The following is a 27696-nucleotide window of genomic DNA, read 5'->3' on the forward strand; positions in this document are numbered from 1 at the left end:
TATGGTTAATCCTTTTAACATGAGATAGTGTCAGGTTTTATTTTGAAATGTCGTTCTTAGTGTGCTCATGGCCAAAGAATGACCAGACACACCAAAGTAAGGCAAGCACGAAAATGAGGTTTATTGAGGAGAGAAAGATGGGATTATAGGGCAAGAGCAAGATATAGGTTTACAGAGCATAATATATACATCACAGATGATGACCAGACCCATTGTCACAGCAAAGGAAGAGCAAAAGGAAGGGCTCAAAAAGGACCTTGATTATGGTCTGCATCTTGTTTTATAGTGCCCGTATTGGGACCTCCCTAGTGGCTCAGATGTCACCATGGAACCACTTTGGACAGTTGGGAGTTGCATTACTATGCATGCGGGTTGTTCTAGGTCAATTTCCAGACTCTATGGTATCTATGCAGCTTGGCCTGTGGGCTAGAGTCTTCTGCATTCTGTTGCAGCCAGCATGCTAAGTCATGATTGGCAGATTCACAAGGTATTGCCTCCTCCCCTAGGTACGGCAGTCTCTTGGGAGAGGATTAGGGTGAGGCAGGACCAAGATGGGGGCCTGGAGCCCACCCTCATCCTTATTCCCAGGTGGGGCAATTGCACCAAGGCAACAGCACCCACTTTCATCCCTAGGAGACCCGGAATCCCTCGCTATCTACCTAACAGTAGGTTTATGTTATTCTCATTCTAGAGACGAGCAAGTAGGCTCAAAGAAGTTTAATGACTGACACAAGGCCAAGCAACCAAGTGCGAATGCCACTGTTCTGCCTACTTTCTAAAGTCCTACTTTTCCCACCTTGGCCATGCTCCCTAAAACCATCAACAGTGAGCCTGCATTAAAGCTACCCCAAAATTCCTAGAATGTACTTAAGATTGTTCTACCATTTCAGCACAAGTCAGAAAGGTGCTAATGCTTTCAGGAAACTGAATAAAAGCAAGAGAGAGCTAGAATTACAAACATTCCCAAAGTATCATAAAATACATGACTTAAGGGAGAATAGTAAATGATGTCATGTCAGAAAAATTTAAGACTGATCTTTGCTTTAATTTTGCAGGGTCTTTTTATCTTTCTCTTATCCCTTATCTTTAAAACAAAGACTCCAGAACATTCTGTTGGAAGCCCTCCAAAAAGAAAGAGTATTCTTTCATATACTGCTGATAAAATGTAAATTGCTTAAAGTTTTCTAGGGGACAACACAGCAGTAACAAAAGTTTTAAAAAACTGGCATACCCTATCCAATAGCAATTCCACTTCAAAGTATTTGGTTTTGGGAAATAATTAAGAACACATAAAAGATGTTCTTTAAAGCACTTTATTAATGAAAAGTTGGAAACCTAAAAATTCAACAGTTTAATAAAATGTGGCACATATGATGGAATATCATGCAGCCATTAAAAAGGTGTAGAAACATATTTGATACAGCAAGATAGTCATGGCATTGTCAAGTGAAAAAAAGTTACAAAACAGTAGGTATAATTTGATCCCCTTAAAAAAAATCTATAAATGCACAGAAGAGTCTGGAAGGCCATATGCCTAAATAACAGTGGTTCTACCTAGATGGTGGAATTAAACCATATTTTTTTCTTTTTGCCAACATGGCTATAACTTCTATTATAAAAAAGCATTAACAATTCTTAAAAAGTCTCCTTTGAAGTAGGAATTAGAGAACTTAGCAACCTAAGAGGCCCAGGGATGTACACGTTAGTCTGATACTACTTTAACAGTTTGTCAGCATGTTTGATGTTAATTGGTTGTCACCAATTAAAAGGCACTGTGCTGAGCGAAAATGTGGATGGTGGTAGTGCTTATGCTTCTTCAGACTAAGGGATCCATTTCTAGAAACCCTCCACAGCTACCAAGTACTGACATTCTAAGCAATATTTCCGACTAAGCATATGCTTTTACCTTCATACGCACTTGTATTAATAATATAGATCAGAAGGTTCCCCTACACTGGACAGAGCAGTGTTATTGGTAAGGGTCCAAGAAGGTAGGGAGAAGTTTTCAAGTGATGTCAGATAGTAGGCCTGAAGGTGAAATGCAAGTTCTCTTAGTTCTACTGCAGTGTTTCTCAAGTTTTAGAGTGCAAGAGACTAACTCAAATGGCTTGTTATAACAGATTGATGGGCCCCACCCCCAGAGAGTTTGATTCAGTAGGTCTTGGGGAAGGCTTATGAATTAGCATTTTTTCTTTCATTCAACAAATACTTATTGAGTACTTACTATGTTCTAGGTTTCGTGCTAAGAGTTGGGCATTTAACTGTGCTCAAAAAAATCATAGTCCGTATCTGAGGGAGCCTAAATTCTAGAGTGACAGATATAGACTAAGCAAATAGATTATAAAAATAACTATAATTACAATTATGATTAGTGCTAGAACACAGTAAAGACTAGAAGACTCAGTTTTTATCTTAAAATATTTAAAAAGCTGTCACATGGAAGACTAATTCCATAGGCCCTTGAAAACAAAAGATAAGTGCAAATGAAGGTAGAAAGCACTTGGAAATAGTAATTAGCATTTTAAACAAGTTTCTAGGAGATGCTCATATTGCCAGTCTGGGGTTTCACATTTTGAGAACCACTGCTCTACTAAGCAGACTTTCTAATTACGATAATATGGGAGAAAAGGCAGTTGTGATTGTGGAACTCCCTTCCCAGCTTTTGAGACTCATGATGAGGTAAGGATTACTTCATCTTATTTGGAGAAGGGGTTGAGGCAAAGTTGGTTGTAAGACAAACTATAAAGCCATCTATCCGTTATGGCTCCTCACCCAGGCTTGCAGTGCTGTATACTACGGCAACATATTTCAAAATTTCAGGTGTTTAGGAGACAGAGCAGGAATTTTCAGGAATCCTGTCAGCAAAGCATGGAGCTAAGCTGGGCCTCTGTGGGTGAGCAAGTCTACGGTTTCTTGTCCTGTCCTCCATCATCCTCCACTCCAGTTTATCTTGGAAATGTCTCCCCAACCCTGGCTTCCCCAGTCTCATTTTGTGCCTTGGTTCTGGGGGAGGATAGCAGGAAACTATGAGGATGGGTTCTAAGCCACACTGGTAATCCTGGGTTCAGGTTTCTTACTGCCCATGTTACACAGAATGAGGCACATTCCCATTTTTGGGACCTCCTCTCCTGCAATATGGATTTTTCTGATTAGCACCCTAAAAAAAGTTTTAATACCATGACATTTTAAGGTTAGATTACTATGAGGACAAAGGTAGACACAATTCAATCACTTTTTTTCTGTTTGTAGAAGAGCCTACAATTATTTCCTAGTTTATTATTTCATTCACATGTGCATCCTTCACATGTTACTATACTTCTAGATTAAGCTCAAGGGCACAGAGCTCATTTAATAATTATGAATTGCACCATGAATTAACAGGCTTCCTAAGCTTTTTCTTCCATGGCTAAGAACCTTCATGGGCCTTTACCTGAGTAAAAACTAAGCATGTGACTTTAAAATAAACCAAAACCAAAACAAAACATCAACCAAACAAACAAAACCTCATTAAAATAAAAAGTAATAAACATAAAAGCAAGCCTACATATTATGGTGGATTTATGGTAGACAAAGGTATAAGAAGCCTTAGAAACTTATTATTGAAGGCTTCTGTACGTTATTGGGTTACTATAATCAACATTCACCTGATGGAAAACAGAAAGATCTGATAAAGAATTTATACTGACTGTGGTGAGGTTAAACCCAGATTGGGGTCTGATTTAAAGAGGGTGGAGGATAGGACAGATAGGGAGTAAACAGAGCCCAGACATAAAGAGGTACCTCTGGTACAGTCATAAACAAGGCCCACAGTCTTAGTAGGTGAGGAAGCTACTGGGGTTCACATGGGGAAACTGATATTTACAGAATGTTTACTACGTGCCAACCCTTTCCCTAAAAGCACCTGAAATACAAGTTAACATTTGCTATATAATACTCACAACCACCCTAAGGTAGTATAATTATTACCCTCATTTTACTAGTAAGGAAATGGCAGTTATACATCTGAGTTAAAGCTCAAAGAGCACAGTATGTGAGGAAGACAGGATTTGAACCCAGGACCATTTCATTCCATTACTAATACTTTTTCCCCTTTATCACTCTATTTCCTATAAATCTAATTTTATGGGAAATAAGTTGCTGTTTAAGATGACCTGAAGTTTTGGTACAATCTTTCAAAACCTATATCTGGACTTCTGTAACAGAACAGATGATACACTAGGCTGTCGAACTTCCTTTCTGAGGGGGGTGCAAAAAAGTTTCCTGTACTTGGTTCCATAAAAACTAACCAGCATGAGCAGCTTTTGCAGTTCTTTAAGAATACAGCAATTCACAGTGTTAAAACATCTTATAAACTATTAAAATTGTAGAAGAATTTGTCTCAGCACAGAGACAAAAAGGTAACAACTAAAGTTTGGACTGTGAATTAAATTATCAATATATTAGGAGCTCTTAACACAAAAGGATATTTTAAAATGGTATTTAAGTATTCATCTTTCTTTTAGAGTACCAAAAAGAATCATTTTGATAGATTAACATTCCCTGAATAAATGAACTTTACTTTTGTACTTCAAGCTTAAGCCAGAGTAAATTATTAATACTTTTAGTTGTCAGAATATGCCATGTTCTTTTGGCTGAAGGCCTGCAACATCTTTTTCCCTCTACCTGGAACACTTTTTCTTAAACCATCTCTCACTCTCCAATTCCGAGTTAGGTGACTCCCAAACACAGTATCCTATATTTTTTCTATCATAGTACTGATCCTATTACAGAACAACTGCTGGTTTATTTTTCTGTATCCTCTACTGGTCTTAAGCTCTGCAGTGGCAAGGACTGTGTATCTTGTTCAGGGTAGTATCCACAATTGATCGGTATAGTACCTGGTCCTCAACAAATGTTTGTTGAATGAATGAATGAGAATGAGAACAGAAGTCTTAACATGCGAACGATCTGCCAATTTGCTGATTCATAGCATAGCCCAAATAGCAATTTTCTGGCTTCAAATGTATCACTAATAATTTCATGAGTGTGTGTTTCATAAGCAAAGATCCTGACCAAGATAAAATATTAAATTTATTAATGAACATATGTTAAGAGTAAGCTCAGAGAAACTGAAAATTTATTTTGTGTATAATTTACTTTATAATGAATACAGTTGCATTAATCCATATTTTTATACAGATTTGTTGTTCCATAAGAACAAATCCTCTTTACTGCAGTATGTTCTTAATGGATTCAATTCTGATTTTGCATTAAGTTGTGTCAACTGAGTAATCTTAAAAACATGTTCAGTGAACTGAATTTATACCAGATGTTTTAGAACCCTAACTACAAATTTATCAGAGAAATATGGTAATGCCTTTCAATAACTAGTTGTTCTTAAATTTAAAAGAAACCAGTAGTGTTTAAAAACAAAACAAAACAAACCCAAAATAACTCATCAAAACATAGTACTGAAATCATCTGATTTCTGCTGGAAAACAAAGTAAACAAGGGATAACTGCCATTTCTGTTTATGGAAGCATTTAGAAACAGTCTATTCTTCAAAACAGAAGTTTTTTTTTATATCCTGGAGCTCTCTTTTAAACCAAAAGTTTAAAACAAATTTTATTTTTACTCTTTGGCTATTAATTATCCCTAATAAATGAGTCACTGATATCAATTCACAATAGATTTATTTTACATAAAACAAAAGCTTGCTGTTAATGAAAAATTCAGTAGAAAACAGTTCTTCTGCTTTAAGTTGAGGCTCAAAAGTAGAAGCTGCTTATTAGTGAAACTTCAGTAAAAAGAGTTTTGTAAGAAAACATTCTTGGCATGAAAGTTGTAACATAAATTCTGTAATGAAATATTTATCATGCAACTTTATTGGCAGAAAGGCCAGTTTCTGATAGCTGGTATTTTCAGTCTCTTAAGACATTAACATGGAAGATACTCAAACCTGCTTTATTTAGAGTTAATTGTACATAAATACAATGTCATGATGGGTAATCTTTCCACAGTCCACCTATTTAATTGAGCAGTTCTAAGTAGGTAATTGGCACCTTGCCCTTCTGATTTCCTCTTTCCCCCATTAGCCAGTCTGAATCCATTCCAATGACACTGAACACAGTGATCACCTACAAAATAAAATATTTCCAGTTGTTAACTACATTAAAAATGATCATAGTTGTATTTAATTTGTTTAATTCGCCAAAGGACTTTAAATATTAATTTTGCTAAAAGATAAAAGATTTTATAGGAGGCAGTTTTACACATCTTCAAGTTCTTTAGCAGTTAAAGTTTTAAATATTTCTGTGATATTCTATTACATTCGATAGGAACTAAAATTTTATAAAATGTTAATATATCCATCTGAAATCTACAAAACATTCATGATAAACTATTTTCAAATAAATAAGGAAGAATTTGCACTTTTTATACTTTTCTTCTCATACCCACAATACTCACCTCATCTGCTAGAAGTGATAATTCAGTACTGTTTGCAGCATCATAATCATAGAGAACTCTGGCCTTCCTGCTGCCATTGTACTCCTTAACGTCATTGAGGTTGGCAGGAGGAGGGGTGATTACCAGGCCACTAGTTGAAGCCATGGCAGAAGAACCAATAACATTTGGTAAAACAGATGGTGTAGGTGTCGCAGCAGTTTGATTGTTGTTACAAAGATAATTGGATGGAAAACTGTTGAAAAGAAAGCAGCCAATTATTCATTTCCAAATGATTAAAGTTCCTTAATATCACCACTTGGTGGCACTGTTTACTTTCTACCAACCTCCACACTGGAAAAAGATTTATGGGTATTAACAGTATTTTAATGACAAAGTGTGCCATCTTCCTTTCCCCTCTTGGGCCAATTATACGAGAGACAATTCAGATGGTATTCAAATATAAATCCTTCAAAGTTTGTTTCAAATCTGTCCTATAGTATCAACTTAAAATTTTTAAGTAGACATAATGGCTATTTTTTTCCCCCAGGAAAAAAAGGATGGTTTATCTTAAAGTACTACCAAAAAACTTCTGTTAGTATTATTAATATTTTCCTCTCTTTATGAATTGTTAAATAAAAATATCAATGAAAACTTAGACACTATCACAAGAATGATGCTTTCTCAAGTTAATTCCCTGAGAAATGTTTGAATACCTAAACTTTTTTAAATAAAACCAGTCCAATCACATTTTCTTATTCAATAAAATGACAAATATTTATTATCTACATGTTCAGCATTACTACCACAAGCAGAAGACATAAAGATGAAATGATGGACAAGTGTGGTAGCTCACTCGTGTAATCCTAGCACTGTTGGAGGCTGAAGTGGGAAGATCACTTGAGGTCAAGAGTCCAAGACCAACCTGAGCAAGAGCGAGACCTCATCTTTACCAAAAAAAAAAAAAAAAAAAAAAAAAAATTAGCTGGGCATGGTGGCGCGCACCTGTAGTCCCAGCTACTTGGTAGTAGGCTGAGGCAGGAGGATCGCTTGAGCCCAGGAGTTTGAGGTTGTAGTGAGCTATGATGACGCCACTATACTCTAGGTGGGGCGACAGAGGGAGACTCTGTCTCAAAAAAGATATCATTTCCTTAAGGACATACAGACAAGTGAGGAGATAGACATTCAAATAATGTTATGACTGATAATTTCATAATGAAATAGAAGACTCAATGGGAGAATAGGTCAAATTTTACATGTTCATTTTTATTCTATTTTTAGGAAAAAAAGAAAAGTTTTATTAGAAATCAGTGAAATCTTGTGACTAATGTGCTTATAAACAATTTAAAGATTATTAGAATTTTCAATTTATTTGAAGGCTACTGTTTCCCCAACACTACTAAATGGAAAACAGTATAAAACAGCTGGCCTATAATCATTCTAATTCAACCACTTCTAAGGTTAGAAATTATCTATGAAAATTCTTATTTATGTTTTAATAAATCCATTAGTTGAAATATAAAAGGCCTTTCACACAGTAAGCTGGATGAAATCCATCGTGCCAGAAAACAAAATTCCCCTTTTCTCTTTATGACAATTGTGCCATCTGGAAATCAGCCATCGGCAAAATTCCTTGTATCTTTAAACCTTCCCCTTCACCCCCTTATGCTAGTGTTTATTTTTAGGCTCTAACCAATTCTACCCAATCTTTCAATTCCATGTTATTCGTTTATGTACTACCCACTATCTCTTATTGTAATCATTTGCAGATGCCTCATTCCCTCCCTTTCATTTCTAGCTCACTGACACTGCATCTTACTTAATTCTTGGTGACTTTAATATCTATTTGGACAATTCTTCTAATACTTTAGCCTCTTTGATCCATCGACTCTTCTCTTCTAGTGATTCTGTATCTTACCTTATCCTACTTCAGCCACCCATTCCCCCTGGTCACATCTAGACCTTATCTATTCCAGTAACTACAACCCTTCCAATAATCATAATTTCCACCATCCCATTCTCTATCACCTTTTTATTTCTAGTACTTTCACTTCAATAAGCCCACAAGACCTATGATCCTACCAACACTCTTTTCATGTCCATAGTTAATTATTATAATCACTTCCTTGCATATGGTCTTCATCTTTGATGCCCCTCACTTCACTGTACTTTCAGTAAAAACCTCCCTATTTACCTACTCAGTATCCATGCATCTACTGTGCCAGGAGAAAAACAGAAAAGCTTGCTGTTTGGTTTTACATTTAATTTATACTTAGGAACCTTAAGTAGGTACATCATGCTGCCTGGCAATTATAACATTTCTCTAGTTCATTCATTCACTGTCACTTTCCATTCTCCTGATGACTATTTCATACTGTCTCATCCATCTTCAAAATTCCGGCAATTTTCCCCTAACCATTACACTCAGCTGATGAGCTTGTTTCCTTTTAACTGAGAGGAAAAAGAACCACCAGGAAACGACCATGCTTTTGGTCATTCTTTTCTTACCACAGATGAGTTGTCTATGTGTCTGAGGCTGATTCTTCCACAGGAGCACAGCATCTCATCCCCTTTTGCCTCTCAGGGATATCATTCCAGCAATTCTTTCTTTTCTCTCCCACGTTATCATAATTTCTACATCTACTCTACCATTCCCATCAGCTTACAAACATGCTCTTATTTCTCCTATCTTAAAACAAACAAACAAACAAAAAATCACTAGACTTCACTCTCTCCTCTGGCTATTGCTCCATTTCTGTTTCTCTTCACACCAACACTCCTTTAAAGATTTACCTAAACTTACTATCACAATTCCTCTTCTCCCAGTCTCTTATGTTACAAACACACTTTGCCCCTACTGTTTCACCAAAACTACTCTTGTCAAGGTCAGCAATGACTTCAGTGTTCCTAAATCCAATAGTCAATTTGGTCCTCAATTCACTTGACCTGTCCAGTGACCACACCTTTCCATTTTCACACATGTTCTTCACTTGACTTGCAGGCCATACTTTTGGTTTACATAGTACCTCACTGCTCACTCTTTACCATTCTCCTCGCCTGGTTCCTCAGCTCTCCATGTTGGAGTACCACAGGGGTCAGTCCTTGGTCATCTTCTTTTCTCTACACTTACTCCTTTGGTGATTCGTCTAATCTCACAGATTTAAAGATCTTTGATATGCTCACAACTCTCTAATTTATATATCTAATTCACCCCCCTACCCTCACATTCCATACTTGCATATCCTAAATTTGGATAGCTCCATTTAAATATTTAATAGCTATCTCAAATTTAACATGTCTAAAACTGGGCTTCTGATACCTAATCTGCTCTCCCTTGCCCAATCCCTGAAACCTGTTCCTCCTGTGGCATTCCCCATTTTAATAACTATCACTCCATTCTTTCAGTTGCCCAGGCCAAAAACTTACAGTAATTCTTGACTCAAGTCCTATACTCACGTTGTCTGTCAGCAAACCCTGCTGGCTCTAACTTTAAGACACACCTAGAAGCTGACAACTTCCATCACGTCTACCATAATCACCCTGATCCAAACCACTATCATCTTCTAACTGGATTATTGACTAAATCATTGCAATAATTTCAAAACAGGTCTGTCAGCTTCCACCCATGTCCACTAACATCTATCCTCAATACAGCAGCCAGAATGATCCTGTTAAAGCCTAAAATCAAATTATATCACTTTTCAGCTCAAAACTCTCCAGTGGCTCCTCATCTCTGAGTAAAGACCGAAGTCTAAACACAGTGGCTTTCAAAGCCCTACATGTTTCCTCTATTCATTTCTGGCCAAGCCTTTCTTGCTGTTCCTAGAACATGCCAGCTATGTTTCTGCTTCAGGGTTTGTGTACTTGCTGCACACTCTCCCGGAGCATCTTCTCTCAGATGGCTGCATGCTTTGCTTTCTCACATCTTTCTCTGCCCCCAACTTTCTCTTCCCCTGCTGTCTTTTTCTCTGTAGCATTTATCACCTTCTAATATACTATATAACTTACATACATATTGATTTTCTGCTCCCTTCTACCTCCAATAGAATGTAGGTTCCATGAAGGCAGGGATTTTGATTGTTTTGTTTAACTGTATCCTCCATGCCTAGAACAGTGCATTTTAACAATTAAAAGTAGATGTTTCTCTGATGGATAAAGTGTTCCAATGATAAAAAGAAATAATTTCTAATTCAGGTTTTACTCTTTAAAATTAAGACCACATTTCCTAGCATCCCTTCCTCAGTGAGCGTGGTTCTTCAGCAACGATTAAATACATACATTTCTGAAAATAAAAAATAAACTTTTTCCATTTATATGTATATGTATATACACACATGGCTTTTTTGTACCATGAATTTTACTTTAAAATTTCCCAGTATAATTAGTCTTTGCTTAGCCACTGAAGTCTACCTAAGTCAATTTTGTACAGATTTAAAAAACCCAAAAAACTGCAAGGCCATTTTCACCTTGTAAGAACTTTTATAGAAACATCTAAAAAAATCAGAGAAATTACTTACTGTAATAATGTCAATCAATTAAGCCACTACGAGGTTGATATGTAAAAGCATTCCAATTATTAAAATACATTTACTAATCTTGTGACAAGTACTTCTGTTTCCTCATCTTTGACATCTGAATAATAATAGTAGCCACCTCATTTGGTGGTGAAGAGTTACAAAGTTAATAACACATGAGGTATCTGGAAGAGTGCCTGGGTATAACATAAGCCCTATAGAAGTGATTGCTGTTATTCAGTTACTACTACTGCCTGTTGGTACTGCTATTACAACTATTAACAATACAACCTGGTTCTACTCTTCATAAATAGCTTTTAAATTTGTTGGTGTGGATCTGGATGATTTGTGAAGTTCTACATTTGAATATTTCTATGTACTGTCTTAAAAAGCATAACTTGAAACAAATTAAAGGGCTGAAATTTCTTCCACTGTCATTGGTCCTTAGCAGTAATATAATTTTTTGAGGGCAGAGAGACAAGCTAGACTCTCTTTTCTAGAATTAAAGCACTGGTTTTACTTTATTATGTTGGAGCTTATCCTGAAGTGCAGTAATAACTAGATATTTTTTATATGTCTGAGTTTCAGGCATTGTATGGCTTTTAAGCAGAACGCAAATATGAATGGTAACAAGAGCAACCCCTTTGCTGTACTCCCAGAGTTTCAGGACAAAGTGGGAAAGAAGTACTAAGGCTTCTTGGACTTAAAATAGTTGTAATGATGTAGAGATAAAGTGGTGCTCTGCCTTCAGATATTAATATCACTAACAAACCCTCTAATATATACAAATGTAAATCATTCTGTAAATTCCATTAGAATAACTAATGACATTTGGCTACAACTCATTTTTAAGATCCACAATTGGTTTTGTGGATGTGCCTAATTTTGTTCTAGGCCTAATTTTGAAGGATTAATGTGCAGAAAGGAACAGCAAAGTAACTTTATTTTTACCTTGTTTCTTGAAAAAATTTTTCTTGATATTCCTCCTTCAAATGACACATCACTCCCCTGCTTTAATGGTTTCTTGCTATATAAATCCCGAACTCCTTACCATAACTTACTTTAAAGGTCATTAGTGATATGACTCTGGCTTGGCTCCTCCAGACTCAACTACCATTCAACTCTTAACTTGAACACGATGATCCAACAAGAATGAACAACTATCAGTTCCCTGAACTTACCATACTACTCTCTTTCCTTGGGCCTTTTTTACATGTTCTTCCTTTGCTTGGAAAATGTTCAGCTGTGCCCCTTTCATCATGTGGCTTATTCCTACTAAGATAATTTCATCTGGGAAAGTTTGTTAGGGGTACTTAAGTTACAAGTTAGATGCCCTCACATTACTCTGTGCTTCTAACTTTCTGCTTATCCCATCGTCTGTCCACCAATGGACTATGTTTCTACCTAGACTAAATGTTGTGAGAATGGAGATCATACTTGCCCCGTGTACATAATTTTATTTCTAGTGTCACCTTACAATGTGAGCTCCATAAAGGCAAGGATTTTTGCCTGTTTTGTTTACTATAAAACCCTGGCACATGGTAGGTAGTCAACAAATATTTGATGAATGAATGATTGGGCTATGTGTGCTTTACATACTATCATTTTGCTTTAAAGTATATTATCATACTCAAAATAATCACATCAGTGGACATGAAGTCTTACAGAATATTGTAAAACTTTTTTTTTCAATATAGTAAGTAATGAAAAGGTATAAATTAGTTTATCTTTACGGGTAACTAAGTGTCAGTGCAACTATATCTTCCTCAACCTATAGCAAAAAGTATTCAGCAGCCAGAGAAAAGTGGACTCAAACACTTTCAAGATTTCTTTATAGAGCACTAATAAGGTATTCACTTAAATTATCATCTCATCTCTGTTAACATTCTTCTGTGCCAGACAGTTCAAAATGATTTGTTACCTCAGAAGTCTGATAATTACTTCCCTAAAAAGAAAAAAAGAATCCAATTCTAAAAAGCCTTTAGATTCTAACCTTCATTCCTACTATTAGCTCATGTGCAAAAATTGGAACTTCTCTTATCAGGAGTTTTATATGTGAAAAATAAATTATCACCTTCCCAGTTGTTTCTGGAGGTCTAACATGTACTGGTAACATTGTGCATAGTAAGTCATCTGGGCTTCTACAAAGTCATTCAGACAACGAAGGTGATGGGCCTGTAAAAGAAAGTTATAGTTAGTTCTTAGTTCTATAATCTGCTTAAAGTGGCAAATGCAAAGGGGAGACAGAGCACGACAATGTACTGAAGGAGCATCACCAATATCTAGTATCTTACTACAAGACTTAAGACTATCTCTGTATAGTAACAAACTCTGCTTAGCCAGTAAATCCCAACAAGTGGATATGATGAGGGTGGGAGAACTAGGTGATGAGGTGTAAACAAAAATTTAAAATATTTCTTCACCTATCTTGGAAAATGCTACAATTTAAATTTTCTGATAAATGACTGTAAAGGAAGTTTGGTTTTTCCTCCCCAAATTGCCTCAGGACTTTGGTTCTAAATGAATTTCCAATAAATAACACTTACATGTGTACTGCTGATTCCTTCTAGCAGAAGCCTGGTAATCTCTGCTTGGCGATCAAATTCACTTTGAGTTATTCTTAATTCCTGTTCAGACTTAAATTAGAACATAGTTTTAGAATCTCATTAAAAGACTTAGTCCATCTTATATACATTTGTTTAGACGGTTAAAAAATCCCCTAAGCAAAGCCCAAGTGATACTCTGGCAATTCCCTGATTCTGCTTGTATCTAAATTGGTTCCTCATTTCTAGACCTTAGCTTTTCTATATTACTCAACTTCAGTAGAACTGATTCCTTACCAGTACTTGACTCAAAAGAATCTATTAATACCAAAGCTTAATGATATACTCAAAAAAGCCTAGAAAAACTATGGGACCTTCCAGATATTTTCATGTATTTTTAGTATCAATTTTGCTAAATTTTAATATTTTATAACATTTTAAGATTACTACAGTTTAGCAAGCATAAAATAATATTACTGCAAAAAAATTCTCAATTATTACTATAGTTTTTTACTTTGAAGTTAAAGATAGTCTTCAATTTCAAATGCAAAAGACTTCAGAGTGAAGCCACAGGATTTTTTACCTTTTGTGTTTGGTTACCAAACACTTGTAGCTAGGGACAGAGTTCTTAGGTTCCTTCAAAGGATTCTTTTTCTTACATTCTAAATATCTTTCTTTTAAATTTCCTTTCTAAACTATGCACAAAATATACCATAAGCAGAATTATGTTAAGATATATACTAGGGTTTTAAAAAGTTTTTCTGCAATTTATGGCTGACCTTCAATCAGTGTTGTGTTGGTAAACTGTTCTCTGAGGAAAAAAAAAAGCTCTCACTGCCAGACTTTCGTGGTATAAATACTCCCACCACGGCTGATTTTAAGCTACTAAGTTGAAGTCATGGACTTTGGAGTTAGGAAGAGATGATATATATAATAGCATATCACTTCTGGCTTCAACCATCTGATATAGACTTAGTGTCGGGGCAAAATAGTTCACTGACAAATCAACAAGATCTAAAAACAGGAAATATTGGCAAAAACCATCTCAAACATTTAGCCAGAGTTGGTTGGTAATAAGTGGGGAGGAGAAAATAAAACTCACAGCCCACTCAAAATAATTAGCTTATCCCCCACTGGGAATCATCATTGATGAGAATGTCATTATACTGATATTTTTACTACTTCTCCAGCATACATAGCTTCCCCCTCATGTAAATAATTTACAATGTTTCCAAAATGTAGTAAGCATAAAAACAAGATCTGAAATTTTTCCTTTCAGGCCCGAGCTTTTCTTTCATCCTTTGGTGGCAATAGTTAACCTAGTGAGCCAGTCAACAAGGAAGTAGCAGCAAAGCAGATAATCAGTTGCTATAGTATCCCACAGTCAACAAACCTAGCAGAAGGGACTAAGACCCCTAGATTGGATTTGTAGACATAAGCTTGAATTGCTCAGTAAGTCAAGAATTGAAATTAAATTTACTTGACTAGAACCAGAATGATGGTGTTTTGATAGCAGGGGTAAAGTAAACTTCATCTGCAAGCTAGTATGAAGCATAAAAAAGTCCTAGGAGAAGAAAAGAATCAATGTTCTTCCCTCAGGAAAGCATTAAGGAAAACCAATCCCTCCAATGTTACATTTGCACTATTTACTGTTCTGCTTGGTTGAATACAAAAAGGCTTTGATTAATAGGAGTAACTACAGCAAATAAAAAATAAATGAACTTTGTAAGTAAACCAGGCTAGTTCCATGTAGGTCTTTGATTGTGAAAGTACGATTTAATGACTTTTAGTAGAAATGACAGAAAAGCCTACTAAATGGTAGTATTTCTGTACAAGGTGTAAACAAGTAAGCTAGGTAGCAGATTAAGGTGACCAGGAAGCTTGAGACTGAAGTGGAAATGTTTTAATGCTAAGTATACTGAATAAAAAATATTACATGATCTCATTAAGGATGAGAAATCAGTCTTCTAGGTTTGAGCAAAATTTAATATGTAATTGTGAAGAAGGGCACCATGTTACAAAGTTTAGGAAGTCATTTTTCTGTACAATCTAGATTTTATATATAAAAAAGGTAAATGATAAGAAAGGAACGAATCTCATTTCTTGAATAAGTTTCAGTGTGTGTTTGGGGTGGCTTCAAACACAGTCAAATGTCCCAAGCCATCTATACTTGTGACACACATAATTGATCATAATAATCTGAGAGGCTAAGGAAATTTAAACTAGGTTTAGCATAATCAGTTTACTTGGGAAGAAAATGATCGATATTAGAAAGATAGATAAGAAAGGTTTAAAGAAAGACAATAAATTTAAAGGGCCGACTGAGATTCTAACGAGATCTGTCCTCAAAGATCTCATTCCCTGACTTAATTTTACAATTAAGATGTAAAATTTTAGGGTGAAGGCCTTCTACTCTTAAAATTACCATTACTAGCCGGGCATGGTTGCTCACGCCTGTAATCCTAGCACTCTGGGAGGCCGAGGCGGGCGGATCGTTTGAGCTCAGGAGTTCGAGACCAGCCTGAGCAAAAACGAGACCCCGTCTCTACTAAAAATAGAAAGAAATGATTTGGACAGCTAAAAATATATATATATAGAAAAAATTAGCCGGGCATGGTGGCGCATGCCTGTAGTCCCAGCTACCCGGGAGGCTGAGGCAGTAGGATCCTTTAAGCCCAGGAGTCTGAGGTTGCTGTGAGCTAGGCTGACGCCACGGCACTCACTCTAGCCCGGGCAACAAAGCGAGACTCTGTCTCAAAAAAAAAAAAAAAAACAAAAAAAAAAACTTACCATTACTAGACTAATTGATCTAGACTATATGATAGCATAACATGGATTAGGTAAGCAAGAAGAGTTACTTTAAGATGGAAAATGGGCAGGAATCTGTTGGACCATGTTATCAGGACAGGGTATTTATAAAAGAAAAATTTTGGTCATGCTTCTGAGGCATTTGCTGAGACAATCTTGGTCGATGTAACCTACTTTTCCTATGGGCTTAAAATCTTAAAATATTCTGAGAATATGAAGTTTTAAAATTTATCAATTTTTTAATTATAAAAATGACATATGTGAGAAGTATAGAAGAACCCCCCAAATCCATTTTGATATATTTCTTAAGGTTTAACATATACAATATAAACATTTGTTTTATGAGTTTCTTTCCATTTATTATATCAACTATTTCGTAAACTTGTAAAGATTGCAAAACTCAAGTCAAATTTTTTGGTGGACCTGTATGACAACCAGAGGGGAAGACACTCTGGTTTTCTTATTTAACCTATATTTTCTTTTATTAAAGAGATTCAGGGAGAAGTCAGAAGCCAGGGTTGAACTATAACAAAGTTGATGAATGGATTCTACAAAGGGAGATGAGAGCGTAAATGGCCTATGTGTAGAACAGACTGTATAATTAGCATTCCTACAAAGCCAGAAAACAAAAATTAAAGTTTATAAAGCTATTAATAGTTAGGGGCCACTATTATCACCTATCCTCAATCCCCAGCATCATCCTCATCTGGAGGTCAAATTTTGGTAGGCCCGAACATAAGGACTAAAATGAAAAGTGCTGAAAATCTAAAATAGCATTTGAAACAAGTCTGCACTAAAGTCATAATTTTATTCCTTAAATTCTTGCTTAATTACTTGATTTCCCAGCCCAGAGAACATTAGAAATGGTAACACAGGCAGAAGGACTGCTAGAAGCAGTCATATGGACAGCTTCTAGAAGTAACAGTCTGACACTGAGGGAGGAGACAACATACTTGAAAAACGAACAACAGATCCAACTGTTACACAGTACAATAATGAATATTCATATTAGTGACCTTAGCTGTAAGCAAAATTAAATATTTTCTATCCTGTATTTAATGTAGCAAATAGTAAAGTACATTTTTAACAAACATTTTCAACTAACATGACTGAGAAAAATTAACTTTTGTGCTAGAGTGAACAAGTCTCAGTTACCTAAAAAATTTGTGTGACACATATGTCCAATTGCCTGAAGATACAGGACATGGTATTAACTATTCTTTACATTTTAAAAACTGTCATTTAAAAAAATAGTTACAATGAATAAATTAAGTATTTGAACTGTCTTCTAGCAAGGCATTTTAAGATTAACACTTAATGTAACAGGTATCTAAGATTTATCAGGGTATATGCAAACTACATCTCTACAGTATTGTTATTCTGCTCTGTGAAGCTATTGGCTAAAGAGACTTGAGCATTTCCGTAATTTGCAGATTTTATAAGATATAGTAACATAGACTGTGACTGGACCCACAGTTGTTGCCCAATAAATATTTACTGAATGAATGACAATTAAATTCTTGTTTCATAATTCTGTAGTTTAATAATTTACTTACTTTTGTCACTTCCTCTGCCCAAATCTAGCCAGCATTAAAAATTAGAGAAAAATATAGAGCATGAAAGAAAGTTGGAATTTAACATTTTCTACAACTTAGTATAGAAAAATGTAAATATTTTATTTCAAATGATACACTCTCCTTTTCTAGTATCATATTAATAGATTAAACACAGTAGTAACTAAGTCAGTACAGTATGTAAAAGTATGCCGTTTATATGTATCAGTACTATCAATTTTTAAATCTTATGCTAATTCTATAAATTAACAAGAATAACATTTTCCCCAAATTGGGAAAATCTAACCTCTTAGTTCCAGCTTTCTCATCTGTAAAATGAGAGGTTTGGACTAAATGATTTCTAACTTTTCATTTAGTTATAAATTCTAGAGTTTTAGGAAATGAAAGCAAAGCAGGAATTAACATAAGCTGAATGCTGACATAGCATTTTTGAGGGAAACAAACTGGAGATCTAATAAATTTAAAATTATTAGAGTTATATATCTTACTATTAATACGTAGATTATATTAGTATTAATAAATGAAACAAAGTCCTACTGATTGTTTAATATGATATTTGTACCTAAGACAAAAGAAAATTTACGATTTATATACTAAATTAGCAATGACTAAAATATAAGTCTCACCCTTTTCATTTACCTATATAGATAGGACAATGGAAATAAAAGAATGCATTCTCTTGCTATTTAAAGAAAGCCATAATTTAGCCAGGGCTTCAATAATTATAGTTAAAAACCTCCCAAAAACAAAAACACATTTTATGTATTCTGTACAATAATCTTTCCCCCTTAGACAGATTATTTTCCTGGTTTTAGTCAATGCATGGAATAAAAGCAGTCAGTTAATTGCCAATTTATTAATATTATTAATTTTACTGCAGATTCTTACCCTTCTAATGGAAGTAATATATCTAGAAGTATAATACAAAACACTGTATCTATAAATTTTATTGGCTACATTCAGACTTTACAGTTTTATTTCACAAAAATTAAAAATTTCTAATATCACAAAATTTTTCTCAAATTGAGCTAAATATATACATTGGATACTATAAAACAATTATTCTTCTCTATTCTTGTCCAAGGCTATCACCATTCTGAAACTTTAAGTGAGTTAGCACTGGATAGAGAATGGGTTTGGCCACTATAGGAATACCTAACCTATTGGAGTTGTCTTGGCCTGGAATGGCAGAAAAAATTAATTCTATGTTGAGTTTGGGTGAATATAAGGTAAACAATGAAGCTACAAAGGAACAAAGTTAATTTGTATGCTTTATACTTTTCTCTAAATAAAGTAAATTTTGTTAATTTTCTTTGCCAAAATATGAAGTGCTAGCTTAAATTAGTATTTTATACTGGGTGCAAAAAGGCACTATGTATTAGGTATAAATTCAGATTCCAAAATATGTATTGGCATAATCAATATATTTGGCAATTAGAATACACAATTTCTTTTCTTCAAGTTCCGGTGTCATTTCAGCTAGTATTTTTTCCTTGTATTTTTGTTAGACATAATGAATGCATGGCTTCAACTACTTTAGAATTTTACATGCAGCTAATAGCAAGAGAAGGCACTTTATTCAAGATGTAGAAAACACAGTAGGCCAACAAACCTTCAGCCATTTTACATGCAGGAAGTTGAGCATGTAAGAGAAATTTACCATAATGTTATCTCCTTCAAGGCGAGCTGAGTTTAGTTGCTTAAGTGCATAGGTAAGAGACAAAGAACACATTATACCAATGAACACAGTGAAACAAGTTACTTCTGCACAATAAAGAATACACTAAACAAGTATTAAAGGAGCCAATAAAATTTTTCTACTTCAAAAAAACCCAACTATATTATTCTATGAAGTTTCACATAGTGGTGTCTATTTACTTTTTCCAAAAATTTCAAATATGGTTGATGCTCGATTTTTAATTAGAATCATTTAGGGAAGACATATCACCTTAAAAACTGCCAGTTACCTAAAAAATCTTATTAAATTTTCACCTATGAAAGTCCTTTTGCCTACCCACAATTTTCCTATTCAAAGATCATTTCTATTTTATGAATTTATGATGCCTTCAATCACGTTCTCTTTCAATCAGCCTCAGCCAGGTCTTGGCATGTCCTGAAGAAACATGAAAGGCATGTCAATCCTCGTATTTCTAATAAACTTTATATATACACGTTTGAATTTAAAGTTAAGGTTATGTGATGGTGCTATAAATTTATTGAGTTTACACATTAAAGATTTAGACCACTGTGGAAGTACTAAAGTAGGTAGAGGAACATACCTGCTATATGATGTTACTTGAAATATTTTCCATCAAATTTAGATGCTCCACAATAATAGAGGTCTAAACCTCTAAATACTGGAGAGCTTTGAAACCAACTGATTTTTTTCTTCCCATTAACAAAACTCTAAAATAATTTAAAAAGAAGATTATATCGGATTAAGATTAGTAAATATAGATGCCTTATAATTTAAATGCATTACAGGTTGAGTTTCCCTTATCCAAAATGCTTGGACCAGAAGTGTTTCAGAGTTTTTTTTTAATTTTAGAATATTTATGTTATACTTACTAGTCGAGCAACCCTAATCCAAAAAGTTCCAGTGATCATTTCCTTTGAGCATTATGTAGGCACTCAAAAGACTCAGATTTTGAAGCTTTTCAGATTTCTAGTTTAGGGATACCTCAACCTGTAGTTATATTTTGCCCTTGCTTCCCTGACATAAGTTTTACCAAATATATAAACTATTTGCAAAACTGTATTTTTGTTCATTGTGAAACATTAAGGTGTTCTTTTTTCTGCTTAACTGATATATTTTTGAGAAATGCCTTTGATGTTGCTTTATCATTCTTACATGCTCATAAAACAGAAGTCAGTGAAGTAGAAATATTGGAGTACAGGCAGAAATTTTTTTACTGATAGGGCTACATATCATTAAAAAGTTTAATTTACTATACTAGATAATAGGCTTAGGGCAGGCAGTAGAGATTTTACATTATCTATGAACTCTTCCTCAAGAGAGTACCCTGCACAAAATTAGCAATCAACAAATACAGAATTAAAAAAAAAGGAAATTAGCAAGAAAGTTTTTTAAAAAGTGCTGATATGCACAGGTCTCAAACCTTACAAGCAGAGGAGTAACTAGTCACAAAATAATTAATCCACAGAAATTTATAAAGAAGTAAATTCAAAGAAAGTCTGGGGTTAGATTAACCTCTTCAGTTGCCAACTAGGAACTAGGAAAGTGTCAAAGGAGGGGGAAAAAAAAGCAAACGCAAACTCCTAGTGGTTTCTATTCTTTTGTATTCTTTAAGTAAAACAGAAGAGAAATACAGGGGGGAAAAAGGATCACCAAATAAAAACTTTATGAAATAATCAACTAAGAGGAACTTTCTTTCCCAAAGTATTTCAGATTTACTGCTATAAAGTTTGAAGAAAAATGAAATGGTTATCTACGGAAAAGAATATAACTAAAATCAGGAAATGTGAATTTTTATCTAGACTAATATTTTTAATATTTGGCTACAGTTAAATTTTGTTTTATGTAACATATAAATTCTAGAAGAGCTATGCATAAATGAATTGCTGAATAGTCATTTGTATCATTTTTCACTTTAATTTTAAACAAATTCCCATAAAAATGGTCTTCAAAAACACATAGCACAAAAAAATTGCCAAGATCTTTTCTAGATATATTGAAAGGAAACATCTCTCAAAATTGATCTGCTATTATATTTAGTTCTTACTCATTTAAATAGCAGTGGTAAAATAATTTAGAATAATCAAAGGACTTTGTATACTGTTAAATTTATGTGTGTTCTGGCATTTTTCCAGGTAGAAAAGCAGTAGTCTTATTCCATAATCATCACTGGGCACATGTAGGCATTTTAAATAAAGAGATTCTGTTCCAGTTCAAATATTTATTTCTAAATGATCCTTATATAACTTTTTTCTTGATTATGAAATTAGTACCTTAAAAATCAATTTATACTTTACTATACAAATTCATTATTACTAACTAAGAAACTAAAACTAATTTAGGGTCTCTTGCTATCTATAGTACTCATTTTAAAAGTTTCGATTCTGCAGATGGTCTCTTTAGGGAAGTTTATGTTGTTCATGATGATGATGTCATCATAAACTCTGAAGTGAAAATGCCAGTGAATTTGGAATTTACATTTCATCAAAGATAGCTCTTCTCTAGCAATTGCTAATACAGAATCTTCAACAAAGGGAATCCTATAGAAAAAAATAACTTATTCTGCTCATAGAAGGTATTGGAGTCATCTTATAAGATATCACTATTCAACAACAAGTTATCACCATTTTAAACTTCGCTCTAAACCAATTCTCAACCTTTCTTCCCCCAAGCAAAAGAACTACCACATTTCTACCAGCATTGTGGTAATATGCTCATTAAGGCAATGATTCTTTTTTCTTTTTTTTTTGCGTCAGAGTCTCGCTCTGTTGCCCGGGCTAGAGTGAGTGCCGTGGCGTCAGCCTAGCTCACAGCAATCTCAAACTCCTGGGCTTAAGCGATCCTCCTGCCTCAGCCTCCCGAGTAGCTGAGACTACAGGCATGTGCCACCATGCCTGGCTAATTTTTTCTCTCTATATATATTTTTAGCTGTCCAAATCATTTCTTTCTATTTTTAGTAGAGACGGGGTCTCGTTTTTGCTCAGGCTGGTCTCGAACTCCCGACCTCGAGTGATCCACCTGCCTCGGCCTCCCAGAGTGCTAGGATTACAGGCATGAGCCACCGCGCCCGGCCAAGGCAATGATTCTTAATGGTGATAGCGGCAGTAAGTTAGAAACAGAAGGCAGTGGAAATACCATGCCTTTGTTTAAATTAGGAATTAACTTCCTATAGCAAATTCATACTTGTTTATATTGTACTATCTTAAAAGTGTTCCAGTTCAAATCTGATAAATTTTTTCAAACAGTGGAATGAAAATATAGACAGTTTAACTATTAGATTAACTAAAAAGCTTATAAAAATCTTTTAAGGAAAGTTGAATTACTGTATTTAATATACACCTACTTAATTTTAAAAGACTGAGGTTGATTTTTCTGAAACATATATCAGAACTTACTTATTCAAATGGGTTTCCTCCCCTTCAAAATAGCCACCTGAAAGTTCAAGCTGCCACTGTTTGAATGGCTTTAGAACTACTGTTGGTGACCATTCCTTTAGTCAGTTTGAGTCATATGTGGAAAGGGAATGTATCTAATTTTTAAGCCATACACAAGTATCCTCAAACTTGATTTATTCTCATTTTAATTACTATCTTTTTTGGTATCTCCAAATACAATAAATATGTCTCCAAAACATATATTTGCCATCACCATTGAAGATATTTAGAGAACATGATACAGCTTTAGAAGCTACCATAATTTTTGTTTTTTAGTAACAACTGTATAGCTGAATATTGTCTCTTGATATATGGCTACTTTGCACTGATTTGGATGTAATAAGGTCTCATAAATTTGTTTGAAAACACAAAACAAGACCCCAAAATCATATTCGACTCTTAAGCACAATCTGTATCTTGTATGGTATATTGGTAAAATATTTTACAAATCTTAACGTTATTAACCCAAAATGTTTTTCTATTTAAAAAAAAAAAACACTACTTACTGAATTTCTAGCTTCTGCAGCTTTTGCCTTTTTTAGTCTGGTTTTTGCAGCATCCAAATCCAGTCTCTTATTTTGTAATAACTTTCTTTCTTTCTATATACATATATACACAAAAGAGAAAAATACAGGCTAAAGATGCTAAAATCCAGTATGAGCACATACATTTAAAGCATTATTCTTTAGAAAATACACATATCATCTGATAAAGATCTATAATTATAAAGTTTGCTATAAAGTGACCATTCAGGTATCTGGGTCCCCCACCACCTTTTTTTTTTTTAACTGTTTTCAATTTTAAAATGATTAAGACAATCTAGATGTCTGGGAAATATGGCAGGTGGTGATCAAAACAAAGGAATATTAGTTTAAATATTTTGTGACTTTTGTCCTTTAGGGAACATTTGGGAATATCTTTTTGGTTGTCACAACTCGGAGAAGGATGTTATTGGTATCTACCAGGTAGAAGCCAGAGATGCTGCCAAACATCCTACAATGCAGTATTGCGCCCACAACAAAGAATTATTCGGCCCAAAACCATCAGCAGTGGTCAGGTTGAGAAATCCTTTTAAAACTGTTACAGATTATCCAGAAAGTGCCTATGATGAAGGAAGCATGAGTCTAGGGCAAGGTTCCTTGATGTACTGTGTGCTCTACATCAAGAACTGGGCAGGCTGCTCTTAATGTGTAACCAAATTTAACTCAACTACTCCAAAATGAAATTTCACCAAATTTATAGAATAAATAATGAATAAACTGTTCATATAGTATCTTAGAATGCCTACTAGGAACATCAAGCTTCTGTAAAATAGGTAAGTTTACTGTAATTCAGTTTGCTTTATTACTTTTTAGGTTTCATACCTCCAATTTCATCCTACTGACAAGCTATCTTTTAAATTATATTTTAAGTTGGTGATTTTCTTCTGTCTCAGGCCAAATACTTGTTTACACAGAGACAAATCCACTGTAAACATATGGAAAGTTCCTATAATATTTTGTAATAAGAAATCTGCAAATTAAAGTTTGAAGTTGTATTCATAATAAAGAGCAAGCAGCCATGCAAAAATCTTAGAAAAAAATTTTCATTCTTCATCACTAATAATAAAACAAGATAAATAAAAAAATATAGACTAAGAGATCAGGTTTGAGAAAGAAAGTGATTTATTTCTTACACTTCAGTAATAAAACAGAACTATGTGAAAAAAGATAATACACTTCTAGGGAAGTATAATAGCCAGTATACCTTCCAATAATTAGGTTTTCAGTTCCCAATGAATAGCTACATGGTTATACTATGGTGATATTTTATACCATGTTTTCATAATCATTCCAGGAACCTCTCTATGAATTTTAGTGTTGGTAATGAATGAAAATGAATGTAAAGCCATCTCTAACACTAGGACACAAAAATGGAGTCAATGTTATTAATAGTCCTTTATCTTGGTTTCATTTTGTGTCCTGGTGAATATGCACCTGTCTAGATTATTTAGGTTTTCTAATCTGCTACACCTACACAGTCATTAAGAGGGATAATTATTCATTAAAAACTGTAAGTATATATCTAAATTATTCTACAAAGAAAGAGAACATTTTCCAACTCACAGCAATTGTTTTGTAATCTCCTTCTATAAAGTTTCTTAAAGGAGTGAGAAAATTTAAAGCTGATGTTTGAATCAGCTCTCTGTCTGCAGTTCCAATTCGTTTTTGAGTTTCTCCACATTTAATAAGGGCATTACCTGCAAAGGAAAAAAGTTTTTATCATTACTGATAATATCAGAAAATAAAATCACATACAGATAAATCAGCAATTTGATCTGCTTAAAAGTTAGTTGTCACTTAAGTAAAATCAAATAGAATTAACTGTAATTAAGGTAGTTTTATTTTAAAAGTAAATTTAAGATTATAAATATCTAAACAAAAAGACAAAGATGAAATTTCTATCATAGCATAGTTAATTGTACCAATTCTACCAATGGGACTAAAGAATATAGACACACCAAAATATATTTATGGTCACAGCTGGAATAGTACACAGTCAGCCCTCTGCATCTATGGGTTCTCCATCTGTGGATTCAGCCAACCGCAGATAGAAAATATTTTGGGGAAAAAAAGGATGGTTGCAGAGCTGGACATGGTGGTGTATGCCTGCCTGTAGTCCCAGTTCCTGGGGTGTAGGGGGATTGGGGTGGTGGTGTCAGGTGGAAGGATTGCTTGAGCTCAGGAGTTTGAGGCCACTCTGGGCAACAGAGTGAGACTGTCTCTAATTAAAAAAAAAAAAAAAAAGATGGTTGCAACTGTACTGAACATGTTCAGACTTTTTTCCTTGTCATTATTTCCTAAACAATACAGGATAACAACTATTTACACAGCACTCTCATTATGTAATTCTCTCCCCCCCGCCCCCCCCCACAGGGTCCTGCTCTGTAGCCTGGGCTAGAGTAAAGCGGTATCATCATAGCTTACTGCAACCTCAAACTCCTGGGCTCAAAAGATCCTCCTGCCTTAGCCTCTCAAGTAGCTGGGACTACAGGCGTGTACCACCACACTTGGCTAATTTTTAAAAAAATTTTTATAGAGTAAGGGTCTCACTGTGTTGCTCAGGCTGGTCTTGAACTCCTGGCCTTAAGCAATCCTCCTGCCTCAGGCTCCCAAAGCACTAGGATTACGGGCTTGAGCCATTGTGCCTGGCCTGTATTAGGTATTATTAATATAAGTAATCTAGAGATGATTTAAAGTATAAAAGAGGATGTGTATAAATTATATGTAAACATTATACCATAGTAAATAAAGGACTTCAGCACCCAGGGATTTTGGTATCCTGGGTGTGGGGAGGTACTAGAACCAATCCCCCATGGATCCTAAGGAATAACTATGGTTATGTTTATAAAAGTATAATGCTTACAATAGATCAAGTCACAACCTGTCCTTTGTTTCTACATCCCTGCACATTATCTCAAGTTTCCATAAATAATAGCTCATATTTATATCTTAGGTTTTAAAAAAACCTATGTTTTTGCAACACATACACTCTGATATTTAAACAGGACAAATACAGTAGGAAAGCAGACATAGAAGTAGACAGAAAGGGAACCCCAAGATCAGGGTTCTACTCCTGGTTTTACCTCTAATAAACTTTAGCTCTGTGGATCTTAATCCCTTCATGTCACAATGAGATTAGATCTGATTGGCAAGGAAGGTAACATGGAAAGCAGTTAAGTGCCCTGTCTCTGCATATGAACAGATCTGCATTTGAATTACTAGTTGTGTGACTGTAGATGAATTATTTCATCTCTCCAAGCCTGAGATTCTTTGTCTTTAAAATGGAGATAATAGAATTTATAAGCAGGATACAAGTGAGGATTTACTGAAATAATACAGAAAAATATACACTGTATTGTGCTCAGCCCAATGCCTGGAATACTCAATTTTCAGCTCTTATCAATTACTAATAGGTTCACAGCCCAATTCCAATAACCAAGGTACAGTCACTGGAATTATAGGAGGTACAAACAGATTAGTCAGATTTTGAAAAGGAAAAAAATCTAGAAGCCTTTCTAATGTTCATGCTCCACTAAGTCTCTCAGCTTGGTGAGGGAAGAGGCTGGGTCTCCTTCCCATACCTTTATGACCCCGGCATCTAACCAACCCTGGTACAAGTAGATAATAAAAAGTTTAATGTCTAAAATTTTTAAAAACTTAACAGTTAACATTTAGAAATAATTTTAAATTTATTTTAAATTTTAAGCATTATCAGACTCTGGAAGTATTAGATTTTTAAAGAACACAATGTAAAAGTTTCAAAGTTGAACATCTAAAAATCCATCAATAGATTGATGGCATTACACAGTATTTAGGTTATTTCCTTCTACTAAAACTTTAAATTCATTTAATCCTGTTAGATAGATAGTGCGGGATTCCGGGTCTCCTAGGGACGAAAGTGGGTGCTGCTGCCCCCATCTTGGTCCTGCCCAACGAATCTGCCAATCAGAACTTGGTGCACCAGCTGCAGAAGAATGCAGAGGACTCTCTAGCCCACGGGCCAACCAGCATAGGTACCATGAAGTCTGGAAAGGGACCTAGAAGCCACATGCGTGGTAAGACTCAGGTCATGCAGCTCCTCAACTGTCCAATCAAAGTGGTACCATGGTGACCTCTGAACCACAAGGGGAAGTCCCTGTCTGGGCACTATGGAACAAGACGC

The 27696-nt window shown here is 34.8% G+C and overlaps 1 protein-coding gene across 3 annotated transcripts in view; it reads right to left on the minus strand.

Annotated features, from left to right (window-relative positions):
* Positions 1–5655: 5655 nt before the first annotated feature.
* SH3GLB1 (SH3 domain containing GRB2 like, endophilin B1) overlaps positions 5656–27696 on the minus strand; it is a 40002-nt gene continuing 17961 nt past the window's right edge. For 2 of the 3 annotated variants that reach the window (XM_045547598.1, XM_045547599.1), the window contains 6 exons: positions 25098–25231; positions 23499–23591; positions 13484–13573; positions 13012–13112; positions 6448–6679; positions 5656–6116 (listed from right to left, as the gene is read on the minus strand). In XM_045547598.1, coding sequence (XP_045403554.1) covers positions 6009–6116; positions 6448–6679; positions 13012–13112; positions 13484–13573; positions 23499–23591; positions 25098–25231 — 758 coding nt within the window. In that variant the 3' untranslated portion in view covers positions 5656–6008. Of the gene's footprint in view, positions 6117–6447; positions 6680–13011; positions 13113–13483; positions 13574–19474; positions 19562–23498; positions 23592–25097; positions 25232–27696 lie in introns of all 3 variants that reach the window. The other variant, XM_045547600.1, reaches the window with a different exon arrangement.

This window comes from Lemur catta, chromosome 3 (assembly GCF_020740605.2).
Source record: "Lemur catta isolate mLemCat1 chromosome 3, mLemCat1.pri, whole genome shotgun sequence".
Taxonomy (NCBI): domain Eukaryota; kingdom Metazoa; phylum Chordata; class Mammalia; order Primates; family Lemuridae; genus Lemur; species Lemur catta.